General features: G+C 36.7%; 1 protein-coding gene across 2 annotated transcripts in view; it reads left to right on the top strand.

The window, feature by feature from the left end:
- LOC136828877 (peroxidase-like) overlaps window positions 1-19,589 on the top strand; it is a 152,579-nt gene that overhangs the window by 113,088 nt on the left and 19,902 nt on the right. The window contains exons 1-2 of one of the 2 annotated variants that reach the window (XM_067087168.1): window positions 7,571-7,730; window positions 16,222-16,302. In XM_067087168.1, the coding sequence (XP_066943269.1) occupies window positions 7,708-7,730; window positions 16,222-16,302 (104 nt within the window). In that variant the 5' untranslated portion in view covers window positions 7,571-7,707. Of the gene's footprint in view, window positions 1-7,570; window positions 7,731-16,221; window positions 16,303-19,589 lie in introns of those variants that run through there. The other variant, XM_067087169.1, reaches the window with a different exon arrangement.

Genomic DNA, 19,589 nt, shown 5'->3' with positions numbered 1-19,589 from the left:
TCTCTCTCTCTCTCTCTCTCTCTCTCTCTCTCTCTCCAACCTTGACTCGTTTCTCGTCATTTTCTCCTTTTGCCTTCATTAGCTCTTATCGAAGAATAATCGGCATCTTTGTTCCCCCCTTATCATTGGCATTCTTCCTTCTTTTGTGGGCTTTGTAGTGCTTTCACAGGCATTATTTTAACACCGTACCCAGGGATGTATTTTAGTTTTTTTTTTCTTTTTTATACATTTGACTCCGTCGCACGGTTTATCGAGCTTGTGCTCAGGAGAGATCTTTGTGTCGTCTATTCTTTATTTTTGGGGACCATAAAATAAGAAAAAAAGAGGTGACGTAAGATGGCTGTGGTTCTCTTGTGAAAAAGGATAATTCATCTCTTAACAGATCCAGAAAGTTTACAGATGTTATTTACCTCCAGGAAAATCTTGAAGTAAAACAAATAAAGTTAACTGATGAGATATTACAAAACAGTAACTAAATGCGGATTGAGCGAAAGGTCAAATGTTCCCCTGACCGGATTCTGACCGTATCGGCGACTGGAAAAGGAAGGTAGAGTTATTTCTTTCTCTCTCGCATGAAGAAATTCCATTGTTTCACTTTATTGGACTGTTGGGTGCATTGTTATTCAACTTTTGGATAGCAGCGTTAATTTGCATTATGACATTCTCTCTCTCTCTCTCTCTCTCTCTCTCTCTCTCTCTCTCTCTCTCTCTCTCTCTCTCTCTCTCTCTCTATGGACGTCTTTATCCATTTTATAACTTATCCCTAGAAACATTCATGAATAATTATCATTTTGTAAGTATAGTAACCCCACATCTTTTTTGAATTAGAAATTTTATTATAAAGAGATCCAGGTGGGTATGGGCCAGCACGGGCTCTTGCATCGTAAGAGGGAGTAGAGAAAAAATAAATTTGACAGACAATCCAGGTAAATATTTTCAAAGAGAGGCAGGTTACTTACGAGGTAAGATAAGGGAAGTAGAAACAATTTTGACCGCTATGGGTAATGATAACGGGGAGAAGGTCATTTAGAAAGCTACCTGGCCCATTACTATTTACTGAGATGCCCTCCGCCTCTCTCTCTCTCTCTCTCTCTCTCTCTCTCTCTCTCTCTCTCTCTCTCTCTCTCTCTCTCTCTCTCTCTGTTAGGTGTGTGGGAAGATATGGGCATTTGAATTTTTAGCTACGAATGTCAGAAGTGTATTCCTTGTATTTCTTGTCATCTCTGTAAACTTAGAACAGTATCCTTCTCTCTCTCTCTCTCTCTCTCTCTCTCTCTCTCTCTCTCTCTCTCTCTCTCTCTCTCTCTCTCTCCACAGCAATCACACTGTTTAGTATGATGACAATTTAGGTATGTGTGTATGAATATCTATATGTGTGTATATATATACATGAATGTATGTATATATATGCATGTATATATGTGTAGATATGTGTTTATATATGCTAATAATAAATCATATGTAGGATGATTTATCAATTAGCTCTCCGGTGTCATTGTTACAATGTTCTGAACTAAGTTTTGTCTACGTGAAATAATAGGGTGCCGGATAATCAAATCAAAAACTGAAATTCTCTTGTTTTCGAGGTTGTGCCTTTCAGTAACCTTCATGTTCTCTATTTTTATTTTTTTTATTTTATTCTCTGTCCTCTCGTTTTTTGCGAGGCTTCTATTGTTATAGGTGCGTGGGCTTATATATATATATATATATATATATATATATATATATATATATATATATATATATATATATATCTTTGTGTTTATCGGAATGGTTTCATAAGAAATTCCTGTCTTGGGATAAATGAGTTATCTGGGACCGTCAAAAAATATAATTGGATCCTAATGGTATGTGTTACCTTTTTGGGGGGAGGTCCTTTAAGAATCTCTCTCTCTCTCTCTCTCTCTCTCTCTCTCTCTCTCTCTCTCTCTCTCTCTCTCTCTCTCTCTCTCTCTCTTTACGTAATATCGCCCAGTCTTGAAGCCCTGAGAATATGCGCGAAACAATACAAATTCTGTGATCCGAGTCAGGTCCCCCCCGAGAAACATCACTCAGACACGCAAGCGAGCCAAACCAGGCCAGACCCGTCAGATCAGGATCAGGGGCGGCTAGCTGCAGGTAGTATTGAAACATGACCCAATCTGGACCCAGCGCAAGAGAAACATGATGTTCGTACGTAAGTACGCGCCGGCACGTCCATCCACCATTATGATATTCGTGTCTCGTTGAAGTACGTAATTCCCATACTCTCGTGTGCTCTCACTCTGGCCATTAATTGACTGAGATTTTTCTGTAATTGAATACTGTTACTTTTCGTCCCACTTTTCTTTCTCCTTCCCCACAAGTAATTCGGCTAATGAGCGTTTGATCGTGTCGCCGCCTTCTGTCTGTTAATAGCTGGAAATAGATGGAATGTCTGAAATGGAAAGATTTCAGTCAGGGAGTTTGGAAAATGTCAGATATAATTGGTGGATGATTATGATCAGTGTCGACTTCAGTTTTAGATTACCTTATTAACTTCACCGATTCACACTCACAATCAGGTTTCTTTCCACCTGCTGTTTGTAATTTCATTTGTTTCTCGTGGCAACCTTTTCCACCATCAGCTGTATTCCTCTGTGCTCTGGCCTTCACCTTTCCTAATTTGAGTGTTAAATTATGTCAAAACTACCGTGAGTTTGTCTGTTTGACAGATATATTTCAGTAATGCTGGTTTCGATGTTCCTGAGTTAGCGTTACGATATATATTTTACCCACGAATCTGTTTGCTTCGTAATAAAGCTTAGAAGGTGCAAATGGTCATGAAAAAGTGCAAATGGGTTTGCCCCACTTAAATTTGTATTAATTACTTTCCTCACTCATTTCTTTTCATGGCATTCACCTCTCCTTGCTAATTACAAGTTCAGAGCTGTTCTAATATTAATAGTAATGATAATGATGATAATGATGTTCTTACTAAAAATACAATTCGAGTTTATTGTCTCAGCGTGCATAGGCTATTAAAGATCTTGCATGTACGAAAGCAGTAGGCTTTTAAAGATCTTGCTTGTACGGAAGCAAGTTTGTTATTTCGTGAGGTCCTTCGTTTTGAAGATCTTCCCGTTTAAATCGGAATTTTGAATTCTTCATCGTTTGAGTTTCAGATCATGACTAGAAAGTATTACCAGAGAGGCCAGTCAGATATAAAAAAAGGGATATGATGAATCGCATTATGTGTGCATGAATCGATGATTTGCCTCTTGCACAGGTCAGTTGCCCTGCTATTAGGGTTGACCTTCGTATTAAGTGATCCCCGTTTACTGTGGAATGCAGTTTCTCGCAAACGGATGCCATAATAAGTCCTTTTAATTACTTAGTGTGTTGTATGAGGAACAGGACGAAATCAGGGGATAAAGTCAGACAATTTATTTGACTGTTAACCTTTCTGAGAGTTTTGCTAATGCCTAATATGTTTGTTCTTATGAGCCTTACTTAGTAACTATTCAGACATTTGGCGTATATGACGAAAATATACTGTTTTAACATCTATCTATTGCTGTTTGATTCATTTTTTTTTTTATTATATCTGAGTTGGGTGCTGTTTAAAAGTCATGTAAAAATGGTATGCCGAGAGTTCTAAAGCAGAATCATTCACCACAATAAAAAGAGAAGCTTTGCGAGAGAAATGGAATTTACGAATCTTTCAAGTGAGACGAGAATGAGACTGCATTAGCCGCCGGGGAGCTACGGCCTGTGAGAATCCGAGCGAAGAAGTCGAGACTAGTTTCTTCCAAAAGAAAGATGTTGTGTTGTGTGTTCTTTAATTTTTCTTTTCTTTTTCGTCTTTAATATTGCTGCTCATCAGGTTTTGATTGCCTAACAATGTTTGTACGACTACTGGAAAGGGCTTTTTGTTCCGTACAACGTGAAAAGTGCGATAGATTTTCGTTTTGGAAACTTTGTTTTTGTAGACCAACTTCCAGTGCTAAATTCATGTATTTGTAGATTTAAATTTGATATGTATATAAAAACACACACATACATACACAAACATATATATATATACAGTATATATATATATATATATATATTTTTTTTTTTTTTTTTCGTAGACGTTTATTATTATTAACCAAGTTGCAATCCTTGCTGGGAAAGCAGAAAGCCTCAGGCCCAATGGCCAAATAGAGAAAGCATCCGGGCACTGAAAAGGAAAGTGAGAAGTAAAGAAAAAACTATAAAAAAAAGAAATGACAAAGAAAGACAAAAAGATAAATTACCAAAAATAAGATAGATGGTAAATTAAAACTGATAACACAAATAATTAAAAACTACGATGTAAGACTCATGTCAGCCTGCTCAACTGAAAAACATTTGTAAAAAGTTTAAACTCCTAAAGTCCCGACAGTTCAGCCGCACGATTAGGAAGATCATTCAACGATCAGGCCACAATAAGAATAAAACTTTTAGAGAACTGTGATATCAATAAACCTTGCAGAAGAAAAGGCAGGACTGTTAGAATTAACTTCATAATCTAGCACTGCACGGTGGATCCTATAGTCTGGGAAGATCTGTTTGTGAAGGATCATTGGAATTGTGAAGGTTTATCTTATATATACAGCATGCACATTGAGCTAACTTGAACGACGTTTCCAGAGATTGCTATAAAAAAATCATGGGAAGTGTATGTTTGTATTTATTTCCCATCTTAATTCAGCAGAGCGGTCTTCAAATGATTAATCACCACTATCAACGAACTCATACGCTTGAGTGTGAAAATAAGGACATAAGCTTGTGAAAATGTTATTAACCTCAGAGGGGAAAATTATGTATTGGCTACATTTGTAGTAGAAATCAAGAAGTCCCTAGAAATAAGGGTATTTAAGAACGGCATAATTAAGAACCCTGTGTTCTCAAGCTTTTTATGTAGCGAACGTGCGAGGAGAGAAGCGATGATTTGACGCTATGAATAGCAGTTTCTATTCCTATGAAAAGTCCTCTTCATGCTGAGACATTATTCAGCCACGGCCTTGAGGAATGGAGCATAAAGAAACGAGCGTTCGTATTAGTGAAAGTCAAACCGAAAACTTTGTGCTATTCGCTTTTCCGCTGACTCCACACTTGCCTACTATGATGTTCTGTTTTTTGGCAGTAATCTTTTATGTTTTTTTTTTTCCACTTACGAATAGCCTGCTAAAGTCACTTGTATCCGGTTCCATATTTTTTTTTTTTTTTTTTTTTTTTTTTTTTTTTTTTTTTTTTTGAATACTGAATGCGGACGGAATTTGCGGTCAAGTTTTAGGATTCTCTTATCGAAGGAACAGTGAAATCGGAAGGAGGTCCTACTGTGTATTATGGAAAATTACAATGTAAACTCGGACGGGAACTCTTGAACGAGTTTTTAGAGGGAAAGAGAAAATGAGTAGGTTATTTTAAAAGTTTTCTTTTACCGCCGTTCTCTAAACCTGAAAAATTTCAATATTATTATATGATTTGCTGCCAAATTTAAACTTCAAAGTTCGTCATGATTAGGAAAAATCTGCCGGAGAAAGCTGTTTGAATATACCTTGTGATATCAGAGGTACAGTAAGTGGTCAAACATACAGGCATGACTTTCTTCTCATAGCCTGAAAGCTTTCAGAGAGAAAAAGTTCAGTAGGAGTGACTTTGCAGATGACTTATAAAAATTCTTAGCTCTGAATGAATCAAATATTTCCTCTCTTTCCCTGCTACGTAGTATGTTAGTTGGTGGATGTTTATGTTGTTAACACTTGTTTTACACAGGCACACAATCATGTTATTAACCTCTGAGGTTAATAACGTTTTCACATGTTTAAGCCCTTATTTTCACGCTCGAGCGTATGAGTTCGTTGATAGTGGTGATTAATCATTCGGAGATTGCTCTGCTAAATCAAGATGGGAAACAAATGTATTGCTATAAATACAAACATATACCTTTATACTTTATTGTCAATTTTTTTTTTTAGCAATTGCCGTATTAATAACGAGAATTCCATACCACATCAGAGAAAGAAAGAGAGCGCTTTTCATCCCGTCGCACAAAGGAAGGGCTGGTGTTGGAATTTCCAGACTTGTTCTAGTTTTGCTTAAGGACGAATGACTAATCAGTTATTCGGCGCACGGTCTTGAATGGACCGATTCTTCAGTTTCTTCGAAGAGTTTGCGTTAAAAGAGTTATTTTGTTGTGTTTTGTGGCTCATATGTGATGGATTGCCGAGCAAACGGAAGGTTGTACCCTTCGTTTGCCACCCTCTCAGAAAGGGGAGAAGGCATGCGATGAAAAAGAGGGAAACAAAAGTTATAATGAAGGGAAAAAGAAAACATACATACATACATACATACATACATACATACATACATACATACATATATATGTGTGTGTGTGTGTGTTTATGGTATATGCATTGTTTAAATTTACAAGCTTACAGGTGGGGGAAAGAGATGCACAGAGGACCAGCAAAAAGTGAAAAGACATATCTTGAGAGGATTTTTAATTTTGGTATAGACTTCTTAACATTCTTTCTTTAAGTGTTTCTCGCTGAGGCCTCTTATTCACTGGGGCTCTTCCACTCTCTTTTAAGGTTTTCTAATTGAGAGCTTATCACGCATGAGTGATGTGACGCCAGATCATGCACGTGTGGGGGGACTTGTCTTTGCACAGACGGCGTCCGATTTTTTTTTTTTTTTATGTCGCATACTCGTTGTTAGATATGCTATTTACTCTCACAAAACATTTCTTTAGTTTCTTTTGCTCAGTATGTTTAGCGCTGAGTACTTTCTTTCTTTACGTATGATTTGTTTAAACAATGAGACAGTGATTTCTTGGCAGCTCAATTTTTCTGGCTATATGAATTTTTATCCATGTTTTGTCATTCAAAATGTTCAAGGAATGTTATCGCCACAGCCGAGAAGAGAGTTGGATTCAGTTATATTTGGCGAACAATACTGCTTCTCAAAGGTTTTTTTCTTCGTTTTATTACAGTTTTGGAAATCTTGTAGCAGTCGTTGCAATAAGAATAAGGAGTCTTTTCGCTTAAAAGAAAAAGAGAAATTGTTAACCACCATCGTAGCAAAAAACTGAATGCATACTTTTTCTAAGGAAAATATGAAATAAATGAAAATTTTCTTCCCTTCCCCCTAAACCCTTGATGTCCGTGCTTCGAGAATTTCGCATGGAAATGTCATAGTGAGGTAAAAGGAAAGTCTTGCTTTCCTTTCTTGGTGGCCGAGAAATTCTCTTTACTTTCAGTAGGTTATTCTCAGCGACCCCTCCTTTCACTCGGCCAGAGTTGCTCGCGCTGACCCTGTTCCAATATGTGAATACAGGCAGAAGTTCCATGGAAATAACAGAGCCGCATATTTATTTACTCCAAGGGGCTAAGCTTCAAGATGCCGACAGGTTGCTTTGCGCATGCGTGGCCAGAGACCTTACTATATATACACAGCATATATTTACTTTTAGGCTACCTGAGGACCTTTTCCTCACGTGAGTGAGCCAGATACTCTTTCTCCGTTCCCTCTCTCTCGTCTCGCCTGTCACTACCTCCCTGGAAATCGTGGAGGCGGACGGTCTGTACGATTCCGTCTCTAGTGTTAGTTATACTTCGAGTGAAAAAGAACCTGGTTGTCTAGCATCGACTCAATATATATGTTTATGCAGGTGTGATCGATTACTGTGGGTGATGTGTGTGATTTATTAGTGCTTCGGGAATGCTTCGGAAAAGCTTAGAAAGGTGAGTCAAGTAAGTTTCTGTACACTACTGGTTCACGCCTGCTGTCAACTTGGACTCTGGGATTTTTTTTTTTTTTTTGTCTTCTCTTTAAATTTATAGCTAATCTGTATAGTATTCCATTTAACAATTCAATTTTTTTTATTAAATACCCACCAAAAATAATTATGTATAAATTGCGTTTACAATCAAAGTGAGAATGACATTGAATTACAGGTAGCTTTTAGAGTTATTTTGTGGTGAGATTTCTCTAGATCAGCGAGCTTAAACCCAGTGTTTAGTTTTGAGGTTTTTACGCCTAATTGCTCCGTTGTTAGTTCATTCCAAATTGTAAAGAAATCTTTGGGTGTTTCTCTTAGATGTTGACGGGGTAGTCTTAAATATTCACAGATCTTTGTAACAAGGTGCCATCTCGGTTTTTTTTTTTAATGTTCAAAAATGGTCGTGCCGATCTACCTATGATCGATGACGTCCTGATTAGTGGTTTAGAATTTTTGTCATGAGCCTCGTACAAGTGTTGTGTACTGCACGTGAGTGTTGCGTGTTTTGTGCACAATGCATTGTCAAAATAACCGAAATTATGTGCATTTTACGTATAAATTGATGACATTTTAGTTAAATCCCTGATTTTATTTGGTTTAATTAAAAAACTGAGCGCAAAGCTTATGGCATGGAATTGTGCTGTAGATTATGTCCTGTTTTGATTCAAACTAATGGTATATGCTGATCATGATTGCAGGTACTGTTTGTCAAAGTGGTAACCGCGAGATTAGAGTAGACTCTCTCTCTCTCTCTCTCTCTCTCTCTCTCTCTCTCTCTCTCTCTCTCTCTCTCTCTCTCTTCCTTCGTTATTTATTAATTTCTTTACCACTTTTGTAAGAGACCAAGTAGGCGTCAGCGACGAAAAACCGGTAAACGGATATTTAACCATACTTGGAAAATGGTTTCACTGCCTTCTAACTCTTCTCTTTCCGGAGCCTTCACAGTGAGATGAATCCTGTTATCGAACCGTATGTTGCATTTCTTTGATGAAGTTAGGGCATTCCATACATAATAATAATAATAATAATAATAATAATAATAATAATAATAATAATAATAATAATAATAATAATAACAGCAGAAGATTTTCAATACAGAATGAAATACACAATAATTTTCCGTCAAAATATATTGAACTGTCAGCAGAGATCTGTCAGCGGACTGCGGAGCTCTCGTTATTTATGATGTCAGCAGGTTCTCGAAAGATCTCTCTAAATTTAAATGAAATTCGAATGAAAAATAAAAGTCGATTTTAATTTTTAACAAAGGGTGTAATATGTCACGCACTCTCACCTACGTACTTCTGTTGTTCTCACCCTCATTATCATTTGATCAGGGTAGAAAAGGGAAAGCGGAGGTCAAGGTCAAAGGATGTGGCAGAGAGAGGGACGCCTCAGATAGAGATTGTCTCCGGTGATAGACAGGATAATTCGACTGGGTATCATTAGATCTGCCTTGGGACGACGTGGGTCGACAAGGCAGGATGGCTATTATAGGACACAAAGATGTTTCTTTACAGAAGAGCGTGTGTAACTGTCAAGACCTCTCTTCTTCTTCTTCTTCTTCTTCTTCTTCTTCTTCTTCTTCTTCTTCTTCTTCTTCTTCTTCTTCTTTTTTTTTTTTTTTTTTTAGCCAGCCACAGGGGTCCTTGACCAAAATGGATCCCTTTATTAGTGTTCATACTGTCACCTGAGGGATGGTGGGCTTGGTATGATAGATTAACACCGTTCTACCTTTGCCCTTCTTGCTAATTATGCATCAAGTGAACTTATTCCCCTGTTAGCTGTCTTTGTATACGATATACAACTTATTTTCTTCTCTAAAAATAGATATTTATATAAGATTAGATAGTGAAGATCAGTAAATGAGAGAGAGAGAGAAGAGAGAGAGAGAGAGAGAGAGAGAGAGAGAGAGAGAGAGAGAGAGAGAGAGCGCATTTTGCACTGGCAGTCTTTTCAAGGCTTTAGCTTAAATTGATTATGAAATCAGTAAAATAGTTTCGAACAGAACAGAATATTATCGGAGAAAAAACACAAATTTTACAAAGATAAATATACAGAACTTTATACGTAAGTTCAGGCATTCATAATACGAAAAATAATTAATTTTCTTGGCTTAATAATGTCATCATTTTTCCCGAATGCTTCCTAAGTGTATTCTGTTTAGAAAGAGATTAAGTGGAAGATAAATTAGATGTCAAGAGTCAATGTCTAAAGGACGTCTGTGCTTGGGATATTATACAATTACAGTGACCACAAGGACTGAAGTAGTGAATGTCCACGTATTTTGTGTTTATGCTAAAGTTTCTAAAAAGCATAGAGAGAGAGAGAGAGAGAGAGAGAGAGAGAGAGAGTCGTTTGCGCTCAAAGTTTATATGGACGTGTGTGTGTGTGTGTGTGTGTGTGTGTGCGCGCGCGCATGCGCATATGTATGTTTAAAATCACAACGACACGTGATTTATACGTCACTTAAAACCACAGATGAGGAAATAACAAATTGTATGTAGGTCCTGACCGGTTTCGACTTTATTTCTGCACCACTGGCAATCGTTTAGAAATTAAGTCGAAACTGGTCAGGACCTACACCCAGTATGTCGTTTTAAGCGACATTTATATATATATATATATATATATATATATATATATATATATATATATACATGTATATATATATATATATATATATATATGTCTACATATATATGCCTTTATTTTTGGAAATTAAAATCGAAATTTTCTCTAGTAACCTTGCGTTCCGAGCCGGAATATCCTCTCTATTTTTTTTTATCAGTGGGAGTAAATCAAAACAAAATGCAATTACTGTGAGTGTAGCCGGCCTAGAACTGAATTAATTGCTATATTTTCAGCGAAACTGATGCGTCAGCAAGAAAACGACGTTAACCCATGCTTGTCTTGGTTCTATCATTTAATTTTCTAATTTGTAACGGGAAAGAAGACCGGTTATGCCATTCAGCAGGACTTGATCTTAGTAATCAGTGTTTCAGAATGACTGGCTAGCCTTTCCCGAGATGATTTTAGAGATTGGCGAGTCGTTGGCATGGATTCGAAACAATGGGGGCGGTTTTTAAAACGAATTAGAAAACGGACTAATGGGTAACTGCTTTGAAATTCTTTCATCTAGTTTCGTTGACAGCTGATGATTAGGTTTACGTTAATCTAGCGTAATGTTACTTTTATTTACTTGGGAAAGTGCTTCAGTTGATACACTTATTATTAAAAATGAGTTAATGTATTATGATTAGAAGCTTTTAAACTTTGTATCCTTGGGTTAGACTGTCATATTTTCCGGAATAATCTGAAACTTTTCCAAAAGTTAAAAGTATTTTATTGCAGTTTGGTATCCTTACAATGTTTAATATTGGTGTGTCTGTGTATGAAGGAGGATCAGGTACTTAGTATTTTCTCTCGCACTTGAAGTCAACGAATTTTGGTTGGAAACTGTATTCATGCTACTATGACCTACATCATGGTCTACTGCTCATGGTGTTTGCGCAAATCATGAACTCTACCAGACCTCTCTTACTGTCAGCTCCTCGCTTCATTGCCTGTGAATGTAGGCTAGTCATTTCAAGGTTCAGTTAGATCAGAGTCAACCATTTCTCAATCCAAACTGAAATTAACCAAAATATGATATGAAGCCCGATCAGAGTTGCATCAAAACACTACAGAACATATTATATGCTAGCGCTGGAGGTTTCATTCGGTGTCGCCATGGGACCATGAATATGTTTGGTCAGTTACAGAGTTTTAATAGCCCAAGTTCTCTGTGTGACTTTGGAGCACGGAACCTTGTAAGGGTTTAGTTCTTGCGACACAGATAGTCAGAAATATTGTTGGTCATGCTACGATTACATGAAGAAAGAGAACAGCTTCACCTGACCGCTGAACTTACATATGTTGATTAATGATGGAAGCGCGAGTTTAATGTTACTAGTTTGCTTGCTTCTCTTGAACCTGATTTTCGGAGTTGCTTAATGCAGTGCATAACAGACGCTGCAGACGTGAATAAACGCAGGTCTGTCGCCGTAGTGAATGATACTGATTTTAGATAATAACCTCCTAATTTCCTGTGATTTATTTAGGGTAAGCTATAGTTCAGTGGACCATGCATAACAAATTTGTATGACTTAACAATTTTCAATGATGACATACATTTTATCACAGTGAACATAATTTATATCGCCTGATAGAAGTGTATTATTATGAATTTCTTTTTCGATATTTTAAAAAGATTTTTATTTACTTTATTATTTGTTTTGTTATGTTATGTTCTGTTTTTAACTTATTCAAGTTGCGGATGGTTTGTTCCATACTGGGTTTCTTAGCATTTACGTATTCGTTTGAATAAATCATGTGATTAAATGCAAAGCAAGAGTATAACCTATATACATAAATATAAATATACATGCATATATGTGTATGTATGTATGTCTATACACTTCTGTACTTTATACACAACCTGTGTGGTAGCTTTGTTCAGATGAACTTTAAGGAAGGCCATCTTCTGCTGTTACCCGTCAAAAGTTCCTTTAAAATAAACAAGAAATAAGTATGACTTTCCTTTCCCTAACCTTTTATCTCACCTTCCCATTAACCGCCCATTCTACAAAATATTACTTTTATACTGCAGCTCGGGTGATGAAAATTCAGATAAAGGTCATCTGGGTTCCATGATGAAGCTTTAAGATGATTATGATGTTAGGACTGCCCAGATACGAAATTTGCTTACATGCAATTTTCCCTCTGGTTCTCAGGTTTTGCTTCTAGGTACATACCACTATAATACGGGTCTCATACTCAGCTTCGCTCACCGCATAGCAGTTTTTCAGTAAAGGTATACTTTGCTTGGGTCCTTGAGGCATACAAAATTTTCTTGTTAACAACTATCAAGGTAACTGCGTCAAGAAATTTCTCAAGACCGGTAAGTGTACCTTGGAGGAAATTTTTAGGAATCCTAAAGAACTTGTTATTCTCTTGAAAGCAGTGACTTTGACCAATTGATGCTGCAATGCAAGTTTCAATGTCATTCAAAATATTGAACAACGAAAATTGCCAGTCGACATCTGGCACACAGCGCTAATATTGACAGGTTAAGGGAGGATCTTTGCTATGAAGACAATCAACGACGGATTTTTTTATTTTTATTTTTTTTTTTTTTTTTAGAAAATCGTGAGGATTTTGGAGGGGAATGGTTATGCATGAACGGTATTTATTCTTTTTTTTTTTTACTTTCATTTGCCCTGAGCTTTTTATACCCTGTATTTTGTGAAAATGAAAGCAAATTTTTTGTCGTTTTTAAGGCGACTTTCATTCTTGAGAAAAAATTTAGTTTTTTCTGTGGCTGTTTGAGATCTGAATTCTTTTTATGACGGTTTCGGCCATTTTGTAATTGTATTGATTCTGTTCTGTGTTTATTACTGATTTAGTGTCCATTACTTTGCTTTTCATTCATTTATACTTGTCTCACCTGATACCCAGATCGGTTCTACAGTAGGACGTACATTTTCACTATGGTTAATTATATTATTAATACCATATGGTATTTTCATTTATTTCTCTAAGAAGAGCTAATATTCCTCCTTTAAGATTATTAGGGCTTTATAAAATAGGCACTGGGATTTTTTTCTGATATTTTATCCTCCACTAACCACAATTCAGTCTTTTCCTTGCCTGACTTGTCACTTTGATCCACAAAAACTATTATTAATGTCAGTGAATCAATAACATATTTCATAATCAGGAGAACAGTACAATAATTATATATCGAAGAATTAAAAAAGTTTTGCGCTGCGCTACGAGAGAGAGAGAGAGAGAAAGAGAGAGAGAGAGAGAGAGAATGCTATTCAGGTTGGTTGCCAAATACGGGTTTTAGCAATGTCACTTTTTTATATGTATTTCTTTTCACTTTTTAATAGTTCATTATACTTTCCAATTGCGTTTTTCCCCTCCCGGGCACCTGCCTGTTATGGTAGTTTAAGAAATGATTTTTTAGAATGGAGTAATTTTTTTTTTTTTTTTTTCTCAATTTTACGATCTTGTCTGACACTTTTTCTTGGCGGAAATACTGTTTTTTAAGACCAAGGAGAAGTGGAGATAGAAAGATTAAATAATGGAAGCGTATCTTGACGTCTGCATAGTAGATAGGTCAGTACTCTCTCTCTCTCTCTCTCTCTCTCTCTCTCTCTCTCTCTCTCTCTCTCTCTCTCTCTCTCTCTCGCTTAATTAGATGAAATACGATCTGATGAGGGCCCCATGTTCGTCAGCCGCTGTGAACGATTTTTTTTAATGATATCCTTATTTTTTTTAATGATATCCTTATGGGATTCCTGAGCTCTTGCTACATCAATCAGGATTGACCGGTGATACCTTTCGACCCTGGGATGTTACATAGCACCAATCCTGACGTGGTCCTGGCCAACAACGAGGTCTTAGTTCTCGCACCGGAGTGCATTGTTACTTGAATCTTTTTCTGTATTTGTGGATTCTGGAATTGTCCGGTCAGATTCCCTTTTCTGAAGTTTCTCATCCTTTCCCCGTTCTTCTCGGGAACGGACCACAGATCCCAGATCTCTGGAGCTGCTCATTTCTTGGTTGATGTCGGTACTTTTTAATATGATTCTAACTTTCAGACACTTTTACACAAAAACAAACACGGCTCTCTGATAGCAGGTCGTCTATTGTTACAGATTGGTCGGGGAAGGTTTAATGCCAATTAAACCCGGCTTTGACGAACGTCTAGGGGATGTCTACTCTTTTGCTGTTTGTTTCTCATTCTTTGTCGCAAAATTTATTTTCTTAAATTGGAATATTTTTCTTGTATCGGTCGTATTGTGCGGACGTTTTTGTCTTCACTCTTGTCCATCACATAAGCTCTCTTTTTGCACACGCACATGCATACACACATACATACATATATATATATATATATATATATATATATATATATATATATATATATATATATGTGTGTATATATATATATATGTGTGTGTGTGTGTGTGTGTGTGTGTGTGTGTGTGCGCGCGCGCGTAATGAATCATCTTATTCTTTGTTGCACGCGCTCAGCCCCGAACTCGCAGCTCCCACTTGCAAATCGCAGTCGCTCTGAAAACAACCGTCTTCTGTGTACGTAATTCTATGACTTGCTCCACAAAAGCATATATGTTTATAATTTTGCAACATCGCCACCATCCAAATTGGGCGGAATCTATTCGTATGAGCGCAGTGTTCCACTTTCACTTTTTTTTCCGTAACTGTTTCTGCGTCCTCCGATCCAAATCTGTTTCGGATTCATGTCAACTGCGTCATCGAATCACCTGCCGCTTGATACGATCATTGCCTCTCGGGTGAAGGATGAGCGTGATACGTCACACAGCGAAGTTGCTTGCAGTGCCAGCGCTCAGAGCAAAACGAATTGGAAAATGATAAGTGCAGTCGTTTATTTGTGCAGTTTCAGTCCCGGGCAATGATCTTGGGATACTTATTGATTATGTTGAAATTGCTCTTGGATGTTTGTTGCAATATGAAACAATTTGAAATTCGCAGAGATGGGAAATTATGGAGAGAGAGAGAGAGAGAGAGAGAGAGAGAGAGAGAGAGAGAGAGAGAGAGAGTATCCAAGTCTGTGTGACTAGTGAAATACGTGTGTATGGCTTTTTTATTGTTAAGGTATGATAATCTCTCATTTGGATTAATAACAACTTTCCGACTGTAACAAAATGGTTTTTTAGTTTTTTGATTATGTATTGAATAACCGCCTTCTTGAGTAATTTTTAAATTGCGAACTTAAAAAAAAATAATTTTATATATGAACTCTCTTTATTTCAGAATCACGTCTTTCCATTTCGAACAATTGAATTAGTCTCTTGTATTGTAGGTTTTTGAAAATGGTGGGATACAGATAACGCCTTGTTTGAGGTTTTTCGAGGTTATGAATCATGGCATGACCCTGGGTAATATTTTGTACAATGCTTGTTTACTGACAGTGGGTAACCTTTTTTATCAATGTTTTTTTCGTATTATATAATATTTATTTGCTTTTGGAAAGATTAACTTATTTATTTTTAATTTTTTTGGTAACAGTCTTCCATTTCCTTATATAAATTAATTGGTTGGTGTAGACACCCTTTGTACTTATTTTTATTCATATTTCCTAAATCTTTATATCCTGACAAAGTTTCAGTGACTACTAATTATGAAAATTGACACTGTCAAAGCAACGTCTCTGATAAAGAAAGTCCTCAAGAATTCCATTAAGAAATTTGTGATGAACAAATGTTGAAATCCGGTCATTTACTGAATTTACCAAGGGTGGGCCCGACGTGCTTGTGGTGAGCGCTCTGTGCAGATTATTATTATTATTATTATTATTATTATTATTATTATTATTATTATTATTATTATTATTATTATAACTTTATTTTTTCTTTCAGGTTACTATTAGTCGCGTTAACGGCGATAACGGTCAAACCGGATGCCTTCCATACTGGATTTCCTCCGCCGATTCATGCAGGGTAAGTTTTCAAGCACCGTTTGTTATCTCTCTCTCTCTCTCTCTCTCTCTCTCTCTCTCTCTCTCTCTCTCTCTCTCTCTCTCTCTCTCTCTCTCTCTCTCCTGTCGGTTTCAAGGCAAACGCCTTGGGAAATCCGATCTCATCTTTAGGTTTTGGATAGTGCGAATCTCCTTTGATGATGTAATGACCAAAGTGTAATCATTATGATAAATTACGCTGTACAAACGTTTGGCACGACTCTGAAGATTATACTGGAAATATCAGTAATTTGAGAAAATTTCTTATATTTTTTAAATAAGTATTTTTTCACTGTCGATTCACGGATTATTACTAAGGAATGGAACCATTAATCCGAGAAAAAAATAAAAACTTTAAAGTTAACCATAAATAAATAATTCAAGTACAGCGGAGAGAGAGAGAGAGAGAGAGAGAGAGAGAGAGAGAGAGAGAGAGAGAGAGAGAGAGAGAGAGAGAGAATTTGATGCAGCTTTGAAAGACCGTAGCTCACTCACTCTCTCCCTGTCTATACAATTTCACCATCTGGCTCTTCCCCTTCGAAGGAATGGCTCCAGATACAAGCCTTCCGGCTGTCAGCATGTCCTTTGGGATGAGGTTGGTAGCCCCATGCCCTTTTCCAAACTGGTTGTAACCAGTCCAGTCGACTGACCACCTGGTCAACTGATAACTGTTTATATCAACAGAGCCATAATGGATTTTTACCGATTGCTCACATCCGTTCGTCCTCTCCCGTATTCGAACATGGGTCTTATAGTTTATGTATGTATGTAAATATATATATATATATATATATATATATATATATATATATATATATATATATATTTATATATTTATATACATATATAAATATATATATTTATATACATACATACATACATATATATATATATATTTATATACATATATATTAATATATACCCATACATACATACATACATACACATACACACATACACTGTTAACTTTCAGTCTTATTCATGTAAGGAAGGGTTCCTTTGGAAATGGTGGATGAGCGTATTAGCCCATACATCTGGCCCCTACAGAAGGCCACTGAGATTATGAACCGACGTTTTGGCGTTCAGTGGATGCCACTCACGAATAGATCAGGCGTGTGTGTATATACATATGTATACATATATATATATATATATATATATATATATATATATATATATATATATATATATATATATATATATTTCTAGCCTCTCGAAAACCAAGCATTCCATCCGGGAAGATACAAGACATGAACGCGACCTTGTCGAGTCACCATCATTCTATACAACACCTGATTTAAACAGGAAGCGCTCCTACAGCAAAGTTTCCCCCGAGGCGAAACTGTGAGACGGATCGCAGAAGAAACATCCCCATCCCTCCGCAGAAACCATTCACATGTCTTGCGTCAAAACCAGACTGAAACGAAACCGTTTCCTTCGCCAAGGCAGTCTGGTTATCTTGTGCTTTTTACCTCTTTTTCCTACCTTCATCTTCTTCTCTTTCTGGCTCAGTCCGACTCCATCCTTTTTTTATCGATCGGGGACGGGAGAGGTGGCATCCCGGCTAAGCCCCGATGGTGCCATGACATCGGCAACCACGAGAGGCACCCGAGATCCTCTTCCCTAAGCCCCTCTCCTCTAAACAGTTCTCGTTCACCCTGGCTAGAACAAGCACAGAGCTTCTCCGGCGACTTCCTCGCGTTCAAGGCAAGCCACTTGCCGCCTCTTCTTTCGTTTTTGCCCTCCGCACAGGTTCCTAGATTTATCATAGACCTCACGACTTCTGTCGAGTAGCATAGGGGAGCGTTAGGTTGGCATTTGGTTACGCGAGACGAAATTGGATTTCACAGCTAGTTTGATTAGCGACAGAATGCATCGTAAAAATGGGGATATTATCGTTTTTCTTGTTTTTAAATCAGTCGTTTTTGTCCATGACAAAAGTGTTATGTTAATCAATCATTTTTTTGTCCATAGGAAACATTTTTTTCATAACAATCAAAGTTGTTCCTAACAAAATTACTGATGATTTTCTAGACGTTGTGATGTTTCAACTGTCTCAGTTGAAACGTGTGAAGTTTTCACGATTGTTTTAACTGATCTGCACATTTATGCATATCCTTATTGCAAGTTAGACTTAGGTTTATATCTATTGTCTTGTTTGTTTGTTTGTTTCTCGATCAATTAAGTTTTAAGTAGAGTTCATACGTGGAAAATAATTTCCGTAAGCAGAGTATGAAGAAGAGAGCTGAAAAAATGAAGAATGTTGCCTTCTTGGAAACCTGAATATGGACCGTTATATCTTGAAATACATAACATCTTACCTTGAGATGCCTAAGTCAAATTCGCCTACAAGCACACGCATTCTCTCTCTCTCTCTCTCTCTCTCTCTCTCTCTCTCTCTCTCTCTCTCTCTCTCTCTCTCTCTATATATATATATATATATATATATATATATATATATATATATATATATATATATATATATATATATATCTAACTGAATATGAAGTTAACGTTACATGAAACTGAAGATTAAACTCGTTTTAAACAATTACTTGCGTTAAAATTCTTTATTTTTTAACGTATGCAATTCTATTCGCTAAATGAATGTAAGGTGTAAGGACATTTCAATGAAAAGTAATTCTGTTGCCTAAATTCATGTCTCCGATGATTTGTGAGACACCGAATGCTTTTATCACATGCCTGAATTCACTTGTGAGTCTGTAATTCTTCTTCACGCAGAAATCTGATGGCAGTGGCAAGTGAGGTCCCAAGTGGCTTTGTCATATATAATTCAGTGGTCAAATCAGTTTGTGGAGTTGTAAGTTTTCAACTCAAATATAATCATATTGTTTGAATTCACGAGACGTACTATAAGTTTTGTGTGTCCGCAATTTTGTAGCATGAATTCAAATGAGTTTTTATGTTTTTACGATACTTTGGTTTTGCTTTTGAAATGAGACAACATGAACGTCGCTTGTATCATGCGGGATTCTTATTTCCGGAATTGTTTTATTAAAGAAATATAAATTGTTTTAATAAGACATTATTTCGGTGACTAACATTCTGAACTACTGCAGTATTGTGGGTAATTGCGTCTAAGTAATGTGTAGTTTAAACAGTCGGCTTCCAAGAGCTCGAATTTAGTAAAATAAGATAATAAAACAAAGGATTTTACATGCAAGTAACTGCTTAAAACGAACAGAATTGGATATGAGTTTAATCAAATGTCCCACGTAATTTTTAACTGCATCTTCAGTTAGGATCGAT

The sequence above is a fragment of the Macrobrachium rosenbergii genome, chromosome 43 (assembly GCF_040412425.1).
Source record: "Macrobrachium rosenbergii isolate ZJJX-2024 chromosome 43, ASM4041242v1, whole genome shotgun sequence".
Classification (NCBI taxonomy): domain Eukaryota; kingdom Metazoa; phylum Arthropoda; class Malacostraca; order Decapoda; family Palaemonidae; genus Macrobrachium; species Macrobrachium rosenbergii.
This window is presented reverse-complemented; position numbering and strand designations above follow the sequence as displayed.